We start from the raw sequence: 17487 nt of genomic DNA, 5'->3' as shown, positions 1-17487 counted from the left end.
AGCTGAGAGCCCGTCTGCACGGGGGAAATGGAGCAGAACATCAACACAGGAGCACGCTGAAGTGCATACCCTACCTGGAAATAAAAATTACTTTACTTGGAGTAATTAGTCTGTTCTGAAAATACATTGCTTAAAGTGCATTTTATTTCAGAATTAAAGTGCCTGTGCTCTTACCCTGCCCTTGTGTTAATGATCAGAGATGCAGCTGTTGATTATAATAAATACAAGAGCTACAGTGGAATTCTTCCCCTTGTAAATAAGGAATTACCACGCTTCCAATCAYCTCGTGTTTCAAATACAGCTCATACAAATGGATACTCTTGACTTACCGACAGATTTCAGCAGTTTCCATGCAATTAAATCATTAAGGTGCAGCTTTGGGTGGAAAAAAACATCTCTGGAAGAGCAGTCTCTTTGACATGATGGAGCAAACATGGGTTAGGAAATACCCAGCACCTCCGARCGATGYAAATGATGGTTGTTTCTGCCTTTCYTTAGGAATTCTTACTTTTGCAACAACAGACTTGGGTCTTGTGTGGTGATTTTAACACAAGCTCTCAGAGGATGTGACTGGAGAGGTGTCCTCTTGTCKGTGTATTTGTGATCAAACTCGCTCAGGTTGTGACACATTGCCAGTATTTAGCATGTCTAATTCATAGAACACATTAACTTAAGCACGTTAAGGCATTTTATCTTCCCTTTTAACTCCATAAATACTTAAACCTCTCACTGTTCAGCCAGCCCAGCTCCGTGAGAGTTCTGAGGGGGAACAYTGATCGCTAACATCCCTAACCCATTTCGTGCCGCTCCCAGAGCGAATRACGGTTTTTTGGCACAGATGTCTTTGCAGGTGTACCTTGTCTGCTCGATAATTTTTTAACCTGCTGGTTATTTTTAACGTGTCATTGATTTTTAACCACCTGTCAAAGGTTTGTGGGTGGGGCTGYATCGCCGCCGCCATAAAAACTACAACTCCCAGAAGGCTCCGCGGTGCTGCATACCACCTTGAACCCTCGCGCCCCGCCCTTCTCGCCTCCTATTGGGTGATAACCCGCCTTGCTCGGTTGTGATTGGCTGCGGCGCGCCAGCACGCGTGTGTGCGCCGTGTTGGAGGGGGTGCAAGATGGCGGCGGGCGACGCGGTGGGGAGGTACCGCGGCACCGTGGGCAGGAGCAAAGACCCCTCGGGGCTGCTCATCTCGGTTATCAGGTAGGGGCGGCCCCGCTCCGCATTATCCGGGCCCYTGAGGGTGACTCAGGGCCGGGTRCGGGCCCTGCTGTGCTGGGAAGGCCCGCCCGGGTCGGGCCTCCGGAGGATGGGGTCCTTCCTGGGCATTGGGTGCCCCTAGGCTTGGGTCYCTCCTGGCCCTGGAGCGGTGGGGAGACTGCACAGATGGAGCAAATCTTCTCCTGAGGGCTGTTCCGCTGTCCTGCTGCGCTGCACGGTTCACTTCCTCCTACTCCCAGTGCTTTACTTCACCCGGGGGTCAGAGGGACCTGCACAGGCTGGAGCGAGGGGCTGAGACCAACGGAGTGAGGTTTAACAAGGCTAAGTGCTGTTTCCTGCGTTTTGGCCACAATTTCCCCGTGTTTTGCTCCAGGCTGGAGCAGAGGGGCTGCAAGAGGGGGTGCTGGTGACGGTCACTGGACATCCCCAGGTGTGCTCAGGTGGGCAAGATGCCAATGGCACCTGGATTTTAGCAGGAATAGTGTGACTGCAGGATTATGGACGTGATTGTGTCTCTGTGCTGGGCACTGGTGAGGGATCACCTTGAGTGCTGTGTCCAGTTCTGGGTTCCTTAGTTTAGGAAGGATCTGGAGGGGCTGGAACGTGTCCAGGGAAGTGAATGGAGCTGGGAAGGGTCTGGAGCACCGGGAGCAGCTGAGGGAGCTGGGAAAGGGCTCAGCCTGGAGCAAAGGAGGCTCCAGAGGGACCTTGTGGCTCTGCACAACTCCCTGACAGGAGGGGACAGCCAGGGGAGTCGGGCTCTGCTCCCAGGGAACAGGGACAGGAGGAGAGGGAAAGGCCTTACACCACACCAGTGGAGGTTTAGATTGGATATTGGGACCAATTCCTACATAAAAAGGATCATCAAACACTTGAATGAGCTGCCCAGGATTGGGGGGGGGTGTCCTCATCCTGGAGGTGTTGAAGAAAAGACAGGATGTGTCACTCAGTGCTCTGGTTTGAGTGATAAGGTGGGGATCCGTCACAAGTTGGACTCGATGGTCTCAGAGATATTTTTTTTCCAACCTCAGTGATTCTGTGAATAAACCCTGCAGGTAGGGGCACCGTAATGCCACTCATGAGGGGCAAGGCACTGTCATATTGTTGCTGTGAAGTCCATGAGTGACCCCCATCCACAATCACAGGAACACTGTGTGGAATTCATCTGATTGGAATTCTGGAGAGCCAGGAAGTCCGGTGTGCAGACTCCATCCCATTTGGGAATTCCATAGTGGGCAAAGTGCTGCTGATGCTTCTAAGTCTGTCCTGTAGGAACTGAAAAGAAAGAGTTGTGTCTGTATTTTAAACATTGATTTTTCTCTGCCCTCGTTCCTGAACTCTGCCCTGCTGGAGGTTCTGTGATGGACTTGGATGTGAATTCACTGTTTCCCCCCAGTACTTTTGAACTGCTTGTAAATCTTTGCTGTGCTGCYTCAAACCAGTGTGCTGGCAGCTGATTGCCCACAGCGAAGGTTTAAAAGTTTTTACACATTCTAAATGTTCTTCCACATTTTAAATGTTCTTACACAGTGGATGTGGGCAGCTGCAGTCGCACCAGTGGGAAACTGGGAGTTGTAAGAGCTCCCAAATTTTGGATCCTGTTTGAATGCCTTGTAGAGAAACTACAGTCATTCAGTTATTTTGGAGAAGTTACWGTAGCAATAGTTCTGTATCTAGGATGTGTAATGATTTAAATATTTTCTTTGAATGATAATATTTAGGACATAATTCCRTTCTTTTTCATTACTCTGGCCTTTAAAATCTTGCAGCACTTGAGGGAGATTTTGGTTCTGGAAAAAAGGAGCTGGTGCTGCTGTCTGGGGAAGAATAATAACCATGCATTGGTTGCTGCAGCATTTCCTGTTGTCATCATCCCTTTTTTCATGTTTCCTGTAATTTCTAGGAGTATTTTAAAGTCTTCCTTTTGTACCTCTGTTTTAATAAATCTGGACTAATTAAATTTATTTTTAAAAATACGAGTGAGCTCACAGCGCTCTGTTCTTCAAATAAGAAATGTTTGTCTSATAATCTTTGGCTTCCAGGCACTGATACCTTGGCTAGTTTAGGTCCAGTGTTTAGACACAACATTGAGTTATTGACTTTATGAAATTGAAGTTATTCACTAGAACAACCTGATAACTAAACTTCCAGAATTTAATTAGGACTTGGTTTGGATGTAGAGATTCTCTGCAGAGCTTGAAGCGTCAGGTTGAGCCAGACCGTGAAAACCTGGGGCTAGAACTGATTGCAAAGGAAGGAAAAAGTGTTGTGGTAATAATATTGATGTTTCTTAGGCTTAGCCAAGTACAGAAAGCAAATGGTGTGAAAAGGAATTTAAATCACTTTTCTCTGTGTGTTATTTTTGTGTAGGAGCTCAGGTGAGGATGAACTTGGCAAGCAACAGGTGAATTTTTTAATGGTTTCTATGGTTGTAAAATACCACTGCAGACAAATTTAAACTTGGTTGGGTTAAATGTAATTTTACTCAGCTACAGAAAATATTACAAATCTTAACAGCGAGCTATTGGTTTGAAATGTGGCCGAGTTTCCTTTTTTTGATGGCTTTATTTCCAAAACATTTATGTGTAATAGAGTGTTCTGCCAATCCTTGTGGTTTTACACCTGCATTTCCCTGTTTATTTGGGCTGTTTATTTCTCCCTTGTTGCTGTGTGAAAGGTCCATAAAGGGAACAGTCTGTGAAATGCAGCAAAACTTGGACTGCATTTTTCTGCTGTAAACAAACAAAAAAAAAAACAAAAAAAAACCAAAGGACCTTCTTTGCATATTGATGTTTGACTTGGTTATAGCAAAAACAGTGATGTTTTCCAAAACCCAACATTTTTAGGTCTGCAAAATCTCTTCATATTATCTATGAAATGCTTTGAAGTGTGAAGCTGAAAAGCCTCCTGTACATAGAAATTATTTTATTAATGAAGGGATAATTTCTGATATTTACTCGAGCTCAGTGGCTCTCAGTCTCAAGAGACTGAATAATTTACTTTGCTCTGATCCCAGATTTAGGGATTCTTGTAGTTATGTGACTGGACTTCCCAGGAGAAAGTGTCTCACTTCCAGGGAGTGTTTGGGGTGAGATCCTTGACAAAGTTTAACTTGTATAGGAGCGCTGAAATCTAGAAAGAAATGGAATTTTAAAAGATCTGGGGCTTTGGTTTGGGGATTGTCACACTCTTAGTGATGTTGCTTTTCAGCAGTTCTGAGTACAGAAWTCTCTGAGCTGAAGGAAAACCCAACAGGAAAGAGTGTCCCACTTGTGATTCTTCCCCATCCCTGTCAAGTGTTGCTTTTTCCTGTTGTGTCAGGGCACACATTTGTTCTTTGGGAGTTGTTTCCTGTAGGAGGATTTGTGTACTCACAGAATTCACCTTGGTTTTCCAGTTGTTGCCATGAATAGAGAACAAAGGCAGCCTTGAGGATGRATTAATTTGGAAAAAYRTTCCATGAGCATTGTCAGGAGTGAGGGATGTGAAGCTGTCCCAGGACAGGACTGATCCATCCCAAAAGAGACAGAAAATCCCAGAATTGGGAAGGTTTGGTTGTACCCCCAGCAGTGCTGGGGTCATGCTGAGTTCCTGGGCAGTTTCCCTTGTTTTTCTCCCGAAGAAGAAATAGATGGATTGTCCAGAGCAATAAATCTTTTGGAAGTGAAGAGTGTCTGGGAAGCTTAATGAGTGTTTGCAAAGTCTGCTGTTAAACCCCCACTTTGGCTGCAGCTCCAGGGAGCTTTCCTTCTTCTCCCAGTGTCGTTACAGATATTGGGACTATYTTCAATTTGTCCTTGTCCTCAGAGTGCTGAGAAGAAATGACCATTATTTGCTACAAGAAAACAGCTCTTGGGATTGTGACTTCCGGAGTGGATTTTGGATATCAGGGCTTTACAGCTTCTATCCCTGTKCTGCTGCACTTGTGCTCATTCCTCAGCACACCCACTTCCAAAACCTGCTAATTCTTTGGTGGATGAGAAAGATCCCTCAAGTTCCTTGAATAAAAAATACTTTGTGAGGTCAAGATGCTGTCACAGGAGACCAGAGGCTTTTGTTGGAGAAATCTCCTGCTGATCCCMGGGGCTTTGGCAATGCCTTTTTAAAAAGCAGGCAGATAACGGAGCAAATTTGGCTCATCTGCTGGAGGACAGCTTGGGGAATATTTTATTGTATCGTTCAGAGGACAAACACGTGTTTGGATATTGATTTTTCTTAACCTTTTGTTTTGTTGGTAACTGGTTGAAGCAGCTTTTGTRTTCTGAAACAAGCAACCTGGCATTTAGCAAATGCTTTTTTTTTTTTGAGAGAGAGAGAGAGATCTTGTTAGATTTTTAATTGGTGAATGTGTCTGCCTTTTATTTATTGCTGGGCGTTTTTCTTCCCAATTAAAGGTTGCTATTTTTTAAAACTGGCCTTTAATAGCTTCTTTAATTGGGGGAAAACAAACTTCAGCAGTGACTCCCTAAGACCTCAGTGAAATCTTTGTGCTGAGCTTTCACAGAAGCAAACGCGCCCGACAGATCTCTGCAGAAGTTGAGATTGCAAGCAAAGAACCTTGAACATATTTTAGTGTTCACAAGTGGAATTCTTTTTCTTTAATGCTTTAGGCCATTATTTTCATTATAGGTGAACTTTGCTGAATGGATTTTTGCTAATGACCTGGCATTTGGTCTTTTCTTTGTGTCTGAAGCAACAGAGCTGAGATCCCGGTTTGTGATGGAGAGTGAGGAGCACGGATGTGGAGCTGTTGCCCTCATTGTTGCATTTGAGAAATAGCTGCTACAAGGAATAAAACTCGAGTTATTCTGATCTCTAATGGTCTCTTAAAACCACTTTTATTGCTAATGGTGTTTTCCAGGGTTATAAAGGTAGCAGTTCCTACACGGGAAAAGTACTTGAGAAATTCCCTGAAAATAAATTGTATATGGCAGAATGTRGTTGTAAACGATAAATTTCCTTGAAATGATCTCCAGGCACTTGTATAAAATGTTGAGGTATTTGGCAAGTGTTGGGTTGTAGTGTGATACAGACCCTTGGTTGCAGTTAAAAATGCGGAAAGGAGCGCTTGTGAATGCACAGCCACGTAGAAAAGGATAAGATGTGTGACTGTGCCAAGCTCAAAGCTCGAGGTACTTTATTTTCTAGCTCTGATTTTAGCTTTAGACAGCGCCCTGTGCAGAGCTGCAGTTGAGCCAATCCTGGCAAAACTAGGAAGGGGAAATGGTTTTGTTCGGAAATTATTGTGGTTTTAATTCTTTCAAAAGTGTTGCCTTCAACAGCTCTTGGTGCTGGTGCTGAAAGCTTCAGTGAATGATGAAATTGTCTCTGGTTCCTCCAGATGTGATAGAAGGAAGGGTTCATGGTGCAGGGTGGGCAGTGGATCCCAAAATTCTCTTGATCCTTTATTTACCCAAGTGACAGGGCTGAGTAGCAGTGTCCACCCTCTGCTCTGCTGATCTGAAAATACTGATCCTTTGGGCTTTGACTTCCTCCTGGAAATGTGATGCTACATGGAATAGTTGATTTAATGTTTGGATCTAAAGTTAATTGCCAAAAGAAGGTAAAAGTTGGTGCCAGTGGTTTTCTGGACAGGGAGATAGCCCTGGCCAGAGTGGGAGCTGAGTCCCTGTGCTTGTGCCTGGAGCTGTCACTGGCATTTCCTGGAGCTGTCACTGGCATTTCCTGGAGCTGTCTGCTGCCTCCATCCCTATTCCTGCACAGAAAATCTTTTTCTTTGGGTTTTTTTCTGTGAAATTCTTCCTGTGCTGCTGTTGGAGCCATCTGAAGGAGGGGGAGCTCTGTTGAAGCCACTGCAGTCCAGTCTTTGTTTCAGAAATCAGCTGATCTCTCTCCTGGAATAATTTGTATTGGTGTGAGGAAATTTGATTAAAGGTTGGTTAATTTAGTAAAATAAAGAATTCCCTGCTGGTATTTATTTAGATGGCTGGAGGCTGCTCAGCCTTTTTGCTCTCCTGTACCCATCTGCGAGTCCTCAATGATAAAAAGATCGTCAGCTTCTGTTGAAAATGCTCTAACCAACTGTGTAAACGGCATGAAAGATTAATGGAATGTAAGCAGAGGAGGAAAATGTTTTAAAATGCTCTGTTTGCTCTGTGTGCTTAACAGGATTGTGAACAGACTTGGTGCTGCKGTTCCTTTTAGTGAGTTCTTTCTTTGCACAAGAGGGATGGAGTTCTCTGCAAGCTGAGTCCCTTGTGTTCCCCTTGGTGAGGGTGGAGTGTGCTGGCCTCAGGATTTCACTTATTTTTTTAATTTATTATTTATAATTATTACAATTAGTTCTTAGAATACTCCATTTCCCACGCTTGTTGATTGTGGCCAGCACAATTTTTGATTACCTGCTTCCCAGCACCTCACTGTCCTCGTGAAGGAATACTTTCTTTCCTGAATATTTTCCCTTATAATTCATTTCCTCACATCCAGAATTCCACAGGAACCTATAAAAATAATGAGGAAACGTTCAGTGTGTTGTTACAGAGTTAAATTGTGAAATACTTTCTGGAGTTTCATTTTTTTTCCCTTCTGTCTGGCTTTGTTTCATAAGGACCCAACTTTTAGAGTGGTTTCAGTGAGACTTAGGAGAGGTTTTAAAATATGAATTATCAGATATACACTTGGAGGTTAAATAGTGCTGGAAGCTGTAGATCACCCCAGCTGGGACTTGTCTTTAAGACAACAATTTTCAATTATAAAATTCAAATAAGTCCTTTTAGTTTAATGAACCTCTGGAAATTTGGAGCACAGTGGAGAGACACTGGGTAGAAATATGGTTGTTCTTGTCCCAGGGAGCTTTACAAAACGTTTTCAAGGTGCTCTCTTGAAATGGAACTGCTTGTGAGGTCTCCTGGGGTGGAACAGCAGTCAGGGGGAGGAAGATTTGCTGAACTGCTCTAGACAGGCTCTTTTCCCAGACAGGATATTTTTATACTCATAAAAATAAGGTTGGGAGCAGGGTGGAAATGTGAATAAACCCCTGAATTTCAGAAAGGAGCAGATTTTGTTTCCTCATGCATTTTATTCTGATTAACTCAGGAACTTAAACACTGGTAATGTAAACACCTTCAAAATGTGTCTTTGATCTTAGGAGTTGCTTGACATTTTCACTCCAAGGCCCAGTCCTTGGAATTCTCAGTGTCAGAGCCACTGTGTGGTGTTGTTTCCCTGTCCTGATYTCAGGCAGAAGGCAGTAACGAGTGAGTGCATCTGTCATGGATTATTGCTTGCAGAGCGCTTAAATGCATCYTCCACACCTCTGGGAAGTCAACACTTGATCCTCCCAACAACTTGCACTTCAAACTCCCTCTCTGCAGCAATTCTGGYATCATTTTCAGCTTGACAGGGTCTGAGGAAGTCTCTGCTCASGGCAGCTCGTGCTGGGCAGTGAAATGTGGAGATGATCCCTCTCATCTCGGTGATTTTGTTCCTCTCCCTCATATTCTGACCTCCCCTTTTTTCCCCTCATGGTGCTCCCTGGCTCTCAGATTTTCTGCCTGGCAGAGCAGGTGCCCTCGGTGCCACTGTCCCTTGTGGTGGCTGTGCTTGGCCATGGGATGTCAGAGCACCACAAATGCTGCAGGGRTCACCAGGGTTCAAATGGAACTGAGAAAGCAAATTCTGTAATTGCTGTGTGGCCRCAGAGGGGCCTGATGAGAAGAACTYGATTCTAACAGGTTTCTTTCTACTCTGSTTTTTTTTTTTTCCTCTTCCTTTTTAATACTGAAGTTTCCTTGGCACATTGCAGCTGTTTCCTGCTGAGAGGAGACTTTCTAGACATCCACAATGCTCTGCTTAAATTATTATTTGTTGCTTCTAGCAACTGCTTTCTTTGTTTAACTCCACAAATCCTTTGTTGGTCAGAATTGTCTGTTGGCTAAAGCTGTTCTTTTCTGTACTTCGTTGTATTCTGGTTTGTGTTTTAGGTCTCTGGTGTGGTGTAAAATGGAGAATAACAAAACAAACAGAAAAATCCCTGTAATTTTCTTTCCTGAAGGGTGATTTTGATMGTTTTAATGCTGTATTGTTTATTATATGGACTGATGCAAGTAGGTACCATAATTATAGGATAGGGGGRTTGTTTTGGACCCTGCATGATACRAAGGATATTGAGGGGCTGGAGCATGTCCAGAATGGAGCTGGGAAGGGTCTGGAGCACCAGGAGTGGCTGAGAGAGCTGGGAAAGGGGAAAAAAACTGGAAAAAGGGGTATCAGGGAGGACCTTGTGGCTCTGCACAACTGCCTGACAGGAGGGGGCAGCCGGAGGGGATTTGGGATCTCATCCCAGGGAACAGGGACAGGAGGAGAGGGAACGGCCTCAGGCTGGGCCAGAGGAAGTTTAAATTGGATATTGGGAAGGATTTCTTCCCTGAAAGGACTGTCCATCCCTGGCACAGCTGCCCGGGGCAGTGGTGGAGTCCCCATCCCTGGAAGTGTTCAAAAAGAAGTACAAGTGGCACTTTGTGATATGGTTTAGTGGGCATGGAGACATTCAGTCAAAGGCTGGACTTGATGAGCTCAGAGGTCTTTTCCAACCTCAATAATTCCATCATTCTGTGGCTTTCCCAAACCACAGGGAGAGAATCCAGAATTGCAGAATTCTGATGATACCAGACTAACAGGGACCCTCCTGTTTACTTCCTCACATAAAGTGAGTGCAGCCGGGGCTGTTGGGCTCTGCTCTTTGGGAACAGGGACAGGGGGAGAGGGAACAGCCTCAGGCTGGGCCAGGGGAAGTTCAGATTTTGATAACAGGAAAAGTTCTTGTACAGATCTTGTACAGTGATGGAGTCTTCATCCCTGGACAGATTTCAAAGCCAAAGTGTGGATGTGGCACTTGGGGACAAGGGTCAGGGGTGGCCTTGGCAGTGCTGGGGGAACAGTTTTTCATGCTGAATTTATGGGTCTGTTCCAGCCTGAAAGATTCTGTGATAAATTGTGAAGCACACTCAGCAGAGTTTTTTCAATAGTTCTCTGTAGTATGTCCTCCTTATCTCCAGATTTCTCAGATGAGCAGTAAAAGAATTATCCTCAAAGTGTAAAACTAAAAACCTCACCCCGTTTCTTTGGAAGGGATGTGTTTTCTGTATCCCTGAAATTCTGGATTTTGCCCAGGGCTGCTGCTGTAGAACAGATTGGTTTTTGCTGGAGGAACAGGTCAGTAMATCAGTGAGTCCCTGCCTTGGCCACACATGAAATGCAGCTGTGGCTTTGAGCAGGACAAGCTTTCAGCCCCGCTGCTTTGAGCAGTTGGTACCACAAACTGTGTGTTTGTAGCTTCAAAGGTGTTTGAAAGYGAGGAACTGGGAACCTCAACAAGGTGTGAGCTGCAGCACAGAGCGCTCAGAACAGGTGGTGGCAAGTTTACTGTGGATTCCTGTTAAAACTGGAGCTTTGTTTGATTCCCCCCCAGTGATTCAGCACTCAGTTCAATTGCACTTCAGTAAAATGTTCTTTTTCCTGATCGGATGAGAAATATTTAAATTTGATCAGCTTGCTGCCTTTTTTTTTATTTTTTTTTTATTTTTTTTTTTTAGTGGTGTTTCCCACTGTCTTTAATGAGTATTTTCATCTGAGAGAGCAATGCTGAGTGAAGAAAAGTGAATTGCACTCTCAAAGAAACCTGATCCAGAAGGAAAAGAGGATTATTCCTGGATTTCCGAGCTGCACCTGTGCATCCTGTAATACTCTTTTCTGCCTTTAACTACAAATATTTACATTTGTCTGCTCTGATGTTGGGGAGGGGAAGAAAGAAAAGGCTTTTAGAGGGACACARAGATGCTGAACACCCACAGTGTTGGTCAAAAGCAGCAGGAGCTTCCACCTTCCTTTCCTGTAAGAATTATCTGGTGCTAAGTGAGCATTAATTTCCTAAAACCTCTATTTGCATTTTGCACACAGTGTCTGTTCTTTCAGTTTTGTTTAATAAAAGAGATCCACAGAAGCATAATGCCCACATACTGTTCCTGCAATGTTCTTCCTGTGAAACAAATTTTCTAGTCAAGAAATTGATAATTAAGCCTGGGTTTGCCAGCCATGGCTTAGTGGTAATCACACTTAACAGGGCTGGCCCTAGGGTAGGTAAAACAGGCAGGCAGTTATCCACCCAGCCTGGCTGGAGGCATCAGAAAAAGCAAATTTACAGAAATGAAACATTTATTATTCATTCATGTTAACAGTTTTCCCTTAAAAATTGGCATAATCTAATTTYCTTGGTGTTTTAGTGGGCAGGTAGGAAGCTGACAGCGGGCTGGTGAATGGAATTGCTCATCTGCACTGGGAAAACAGAGAAAATACATAATACAAACTATGTGGGGAAAAATGAGTCCKCAGTGTAAACAGAAGTTCTTGTGGAATCTCAAATCTGATTCCTGTTGAAGGTGTAATTGTGAGGTTGGTGACTGTAAATGCATCATCTGAGAGGTTGGAGTTGAATTCTTTTTGTCACGGTGCCAAATATGGGGGTGAACAGGACAGCAAAATGCAGGATTTCATGGAAAAAATTATTATTGTGAAGGGAATGAGATGACAGGGGATGGGATGGAGCAGGAGGGGTGTGGATGGTACCCCAAATTCGGGTTCCAAACAAAGCTGCTTCTCCAGTGCTTTGGATTGAGCCCAATGATGGGATGCTGTGTGTTCAAACTGAACCTCCACTGTCAAACACAAAAACAGACTTTAAAACAGAGGTGGAGGAGACTCCAGATTTGTTTAGAAACCCAATTTTTCCACATTTGCTGTGGACATCTCCATGAATAAAATACTCCACCTCCTGGAAGCTTTGTGATTTGGCAACACCAAGCTGAGCTCATTCTCTGTGTGGCTGCCCCTCGTACCTGCCACGGTGCCAAGAAAAGCTGTTTTTTGGGAAGTGCCTCTGTCCTGTTCTCAGTTTGTGCTGAGCTGGTTAATGAGAACTGAGCAGACAAATCTGGTTTTCATTTCATCCATATCAAAGCTCATTTTTTGTAGTAGTTTGGTGCAGATCAGCTGCCCACATTTGTAGGAACAGGGAGATACATGGGAATAAAGATTAATCTGTGTGGTAATAATGGTAATAATGATGTGTTCTGTGGTGCTGGGTGGTAAATCCTGTTTTGGGGCTTTTTTACAGCTTTTGAAGCTGAAAAATGGCATTTTTTTCCGAGGGAGGTGAGTGGTTTCACAGCTTTGCAGCTGATCATCTCTGTGTAGCATTGCTGTGCTCCTGGAGTTATCTGTTGTGCCCCATGATGAGGAGTACAATGGTGTTTGTTTTCTTCTGCTGCTGAATAGCTTAGTAAACACGGTGTTCTCTCAGCTCACAACAATAAAAGAAGTGTATTAGCTTGTGAAGAAATGAGAACTTATTTTCTGTCCTTTTACAGCATCTGCCTGTCGTTCTCTTGTGTTGTTTGAATGCTGGAGAGTTTCCTTTTCCTTCCTTTCCTCCCCAAATTAAAGCATCACAGCGTATGAGTAATTTTAGACAGAAGATGAGATTGGGTGCTGGCTGTTCAYTGGGCACAAGCACATCTGGGACAGATCTATGGAAAACATTGATTTGTCAAACACAAAGAAATATCCAAATCTGTTTGTGCTGTTAAATAACTTTATAGAGTCTGTGGAGGCTGCTGGTRTTGTTGGTGGGGCCAGATAAATTACATCAGTTTGTAGAGAAAAATTGAGAAAAATTAATTATATCTCTTCCTAATGTGTTGGATTTTTGAAGCTTTGTCTGTGTTTCTGAGGTAAATACACACTGCAGTTTTATACACGATAAAAATGAGATGTGGTGTGATTTCTTACAGAAACAAAGGGATTGAAAGAGTCCCTAAAACTGATCCAGTTCCATGTCAGGGTCGCCTTCTCCTATCCCAGGGTGCTCCCAACCCCAATGTCCAGCCTGGACTTGGRCRCTSMMAGGGATCCAGGAATTCYYKGGGAATTCCATCCCAGGCAGGAATTCCCAATTCCCCAGATCCCACCCCMATCTCYCCTTTTCCACTCTGATCCATTCCCTGTGTCCTGTCCCTGCAGCCCTTGGCCCCAGTCCCTCTCCAGCTCTCCTGGAGCCCCTGGAATGTTCTGGAAGCTCTCCCTGGATCCTTCCCTTCTCCAGGAGAACATTCCCAACTCTCCCAGCCTGGCTTCTCCCAGCTCCTGAGTGCTTTAGTGAGAAAACCATTTCATTTTGCCTCTCAGAGGAAAATTCTGAGACTCTGAGGCCTGTAGGGAAAAAAAACCTTTAATGCCACGAGTGGGTTTTTTAACTGCTTCCAAATATTTTGTTGAGCATTCATAGTGAGTACATAAATCAAAAATCTTGCCTTTCTCTTCACTAAAAAGTGAATTACCCTTTAGCTTGGGATGGCTGAAATCTGTTYAGCTGCTTTAAGGCAACAGGTGAGAGTAAATTCAAGCTTCATTTTGGGTCCTGGTTGTGCCACTTTATTCCTTCATCTGTGATGCTGAGGCAGGAGGATTCTTGGGGAGCTTGGACTTAATTTGGTTTTTGTGCAGAAGTTGGCAGATATATATATATATATATATATCTATATATCTATATCTATATATAGATATAGATATATATATAAATACATTAAAAAATATAAATATATATAAATGGGAATATTTTTTCCTGTGTATTTACCTTTGGGAATGAGCTGTTCCTGGCCTTGATGTGAGCTGTTGGAGGAAGCAGTTGAAGCTTTAGGTGTTTGCAGAATGAAGAGGCTTCAGGACTCCTGAAAAAGTCTTTCCATCTATTCCCTCTGCTCCTTGGGCTGGATGCTGGAAATAGGAGATGAAAAATGTTTGTGACCTACAGATCAACTTCTACTAAAATGAATAATCCCAAAGCACTTTTTTTATTAATCTAATTCCAGTGTAAATTCAGTGACCTCAGGGAAATAACAAGGTTCATTTTTTTTTCTCCTGAGAAATGTGCTGTATATGCCATGATAAAATCATTTCAGGATTGTGTCTGATCATCTCCTCTATCCTGTCTTCCATCTGTGGGAGTGACTCCRGTGAATGAAGCATTTTACATCTGTGTGTAATCTGTATTTTTAACTATGCAAAAATCAAAAGTCAATGAGATTTGGCTCAATGAATTTCTGTTTTAAGCATGGCAGAAAAATGTCTCTCAGCAGCCGARCAGCCAGTTGGAATTACTGTAATCCTGGTGAGCTCTTGCTAATGAGACAGGCATCTGCAGCCATCCAGCTGCCAAGTACAAATTCCAGGTATTTTACAGAGGAGGAGGATTCTCATTTGGAAAAAATCAAAATGAAAAAAACAAAACAAAACAAAACAAAAAAAAAAAACAAAGCAAGTGAACTGCTCAGGAATCCCTCGTGGAAATCCCCGCCGAGTTCATCAGCTGCTACCTGGGATCTAAACCAATTTTCCTTCTATTTGTCCTCTGTTTTGAATATTTTTCAGGGAGTTCTGAAATGTTGATGTATATTTATCATTGCTTCATAATCCTACCCTGTTTTTTGTGATTCCCCCTTCAAAGTTCTTCCCGCAAAGTTCCTTTCCCAAACAATTTTGATCCTTTCTATTTGGCAAACAGTGTGTTGACTTTTCTTCTTCCTTGCTACACATTTTAATAGGACTAAAACAAGCAGAGATGCCCTTGGCTTACTTTTCTGCAGTGTTAGCAGGAACATGGATAATCTCAAGAATATTAAGTATTCCTGGCTTTTTTTTTTCTTTTTGTGCAGAGCCAGAAAAAGAAATGACTCTTCTACCATGAGACTTAGATGGGAAATTTGGGTGCACAAGATTTGAAATTCCAAGTGGTTAATCCAGATTCCTGTTATCACTGGAAATAACCAAATCTTAAACAGTAAACCTTACATTTCTGAAACTTGATGGGTTTTTTTCAGTAAAAATAAAAAGGAAAAAAATCTCTGTTGTTGTTTTCCATTTGGGTCGTGGGTTTTGATTTAAACTTTTAGTTTGTAAGGAAATTATCTACAGGTGTTTAAGGGAAACTGATGACTGGAGGGGTAAGAGAAAACCTGTGGGAGAAAATTAATTCTTCTTGTGTGGATTATTTATCCTTTTTGGCGTAGRATGTGGTGCTTGGGGACATGATTTAATGGTTGGACTTCATGATCTCAGAGGTCTTTTCCAACCTTGATAATTCTGTGATGTTTTAAACCAGAGCAGACTAAAGGACTGTAAATAAATACAATTTTCTGTTCAAAATATGAATGGGATATTTTTAGTTTTGATTGTTTCCACAATATTTTCCCCAAAAGTGATTAAAAAAGTTGTTCCCAACACAGGTGTTTATTTTGCATCCAACAGAGCTGCAAATCTTGGAACGGGGCAGTTGGCTGAGCCTGAAACTTGGTTTATCTTGGTTTAATTACCATTCCAAGGGTGAGAGGAGATCAGAACTCAGTGCATTGTCACTGTATGGTTTTAGTAGGAATAATCTGTGGGATCTCTGAGGTCTCTGATTTCCAGCAGTYCTGGCTTTGTGGTTTCTGACCTCTCAGCTTCACAAACAGCTCTGCTTTGCTGCGTAAATGTCAGGTGTTTCTAACAAAAATTATATTTTATTTCAAAATTATATTTTTCCTAAAGATAGGATGAGTTAAATACCAAGGTGAAAAACTGGGCAACAAAATATGAGTCTGCTTAAAAATTACAGATGGAAGTTGTTAGGAAGCCTGAGTTGGATGGGAATTTGCTGGAGCAGTGGGAAARGCTCGTGGCATCCTCTGACATGAGCGATGCAGTCTCAGCTTTGGAGAGAGATCTTCAGCTTTTGTAACCAACTGCTGACACTGCAGATGGATTCTTTGGCTAATCCGGAATTCTGAAATCCGATTTTGTTTGATTAAAGCTCCAACCTTCTCCAGTCTGTGCTGTGTGGCCAATTTGGTTCTGCTGCTGCCCTGTCTGTATCCATCCAGGACTGTCCTGTGATCCGTGCCGCAGGTTACAGAGGATGGATGTTTTCATTAACTGCGGGGACAGGCAATCCTGCACGGCCCCAAACCCAAACACACCGTCAGTTCCTGAGCTGGATATTCCTCGTGTCCAGTGTAGCCATGCTGAAGAGCATTCTTCCTGCAGAAATAAGTGCTTCTTCACAAAGAAAATGGATTTATCTGCAAGAGCTCTTACATGGAGACTTTCTGTGATTATCATTACAGCATCATGGAATGGTTTGGATTGGAAGGTTCTTGAAGATGGTCTAGGTGCTTTCACTAAATTTTATATTTTCTGCTCTAGTGTTCTTACTTTTCAGATCATTTTTTCATGATACTAAAGAGCTTTGTCTACAGTATAATTTTTTAAAAATCTTTTTTTGTGGAAACCTGATTTAAGACACGACTAAAAATGTTTGGCAGTAGAATATGAATTAAAATAACATTAGAAAAGATTCCTGTTTCTGTAGCTACCATGAAATGCTGCCGATAATTTTATGCATTGGAAGAAGCTGCTTTGAGGAGAGATTTGTGGGGGGCTGCAGCTTCTTCAGKAGRGGCAGCTCTGATCTSGCTGTGACAGKGACAGGTCCCARGGGACCCTGTTTCAGTTTTGTGYRGGTACTTTAAAGGTACGTGGAGCTGTTTAGGTTGGGTATAAAGAAAAGGTTCCTGCTCTTCTTTCTGGGATTTTTATCCTCTCAAAGGGAGACAGAAAAGTTTGCATTGATCCTGAACAGAAATTTGGAGCTTTGAGCTATGTCCAGTTTCACAAAGTTTTCAGTGGTTTTGTTGAAATCTCAGTTTACTTAAATAAAAAATAAAACTAGATAGTGTTAGTCAGAGGTTAAAACGAATAAAGGGAGAGGAATAAGGACCTTTCATTCTGTACCGGTGTATGTTTGAAAACGGTGGGAAGATCTGGGTAAATTTGTGATGGATTTCTCTGTGTCCCTGTGACATCTGTTATGTATAACAGGTGAGTTATAGGATCACCACTGCACAAGTTACGCTGATTCCCGAGTCCAAAGTTAAGATTTTTTTCCTTCCAGCTCTTTATAAATTATAAATCAGGAGATTTTTCATCTGTTACATTGTGCCTGTATTAATGACTCTCTGGCAATGTGATAACTAASAGAAAACTTTCCCTGAAAAGGGAAGAAAAAAGCTCTGAAGCCTTTGAAAAACTGACAGAGTAATAAACCACRATATTGATGGGTTTGATTTTTTTGCAGTAAAACAAACTGAAATAAACAAACACTGAAATGAACTCCCCCAACCTTCACTGCAAACAACTTCTACCATCTTG

General features: G+C 42.7%; 1 protein-coding gene across 1 annotated transcript in view; it reads left to right on the top strand.

Annotated features, from left to right (window-relative positions):
• Nucleotides 1-1096: 1096 nt before the first annotated feature.
• LOC130581726 (exocyst complex component 4-like) overlaps nt 1097-17487 on the top strand; it is a gene marked incomplete at its 3' end in the record, with an annotated part of 51746 nt that continues 35355 nt past the window's right edge. Inside the window, exons 1-2 of the mRNA XM_057379997.1 lie at nt 1097-1209; nt 3598-3631. Of these exons, the coding sequence (XP_057235980.1) occupies nt 1124-1209; nt 3598-3631 (120 nt within the window). The remainder of the gene's footprint in view (nt 1210-3597; nt 3632-17487) is intronic.

The sequence above is a fragment of the Malurus melanocephalus genome, unplaced genomic scaffold, assembly GCF_030028575.1.
Source record: "Malurus melanocephalus ecotype Western Australia unplaced genomic scaffold, MMel_1.1 scaffold_430, whole genome shotgun sequence".
NCBI classification, from domain to species: Eukaryota; Metazoa; Chordata; class Aves; order Passeriformes; family Maluridae; genus Malurus; species Malurus melanocephalus.
Note: the sequence above shows the minus strand (reverse complement) of the source record. Positions and strands in the feature narration are given on the sequence as shown.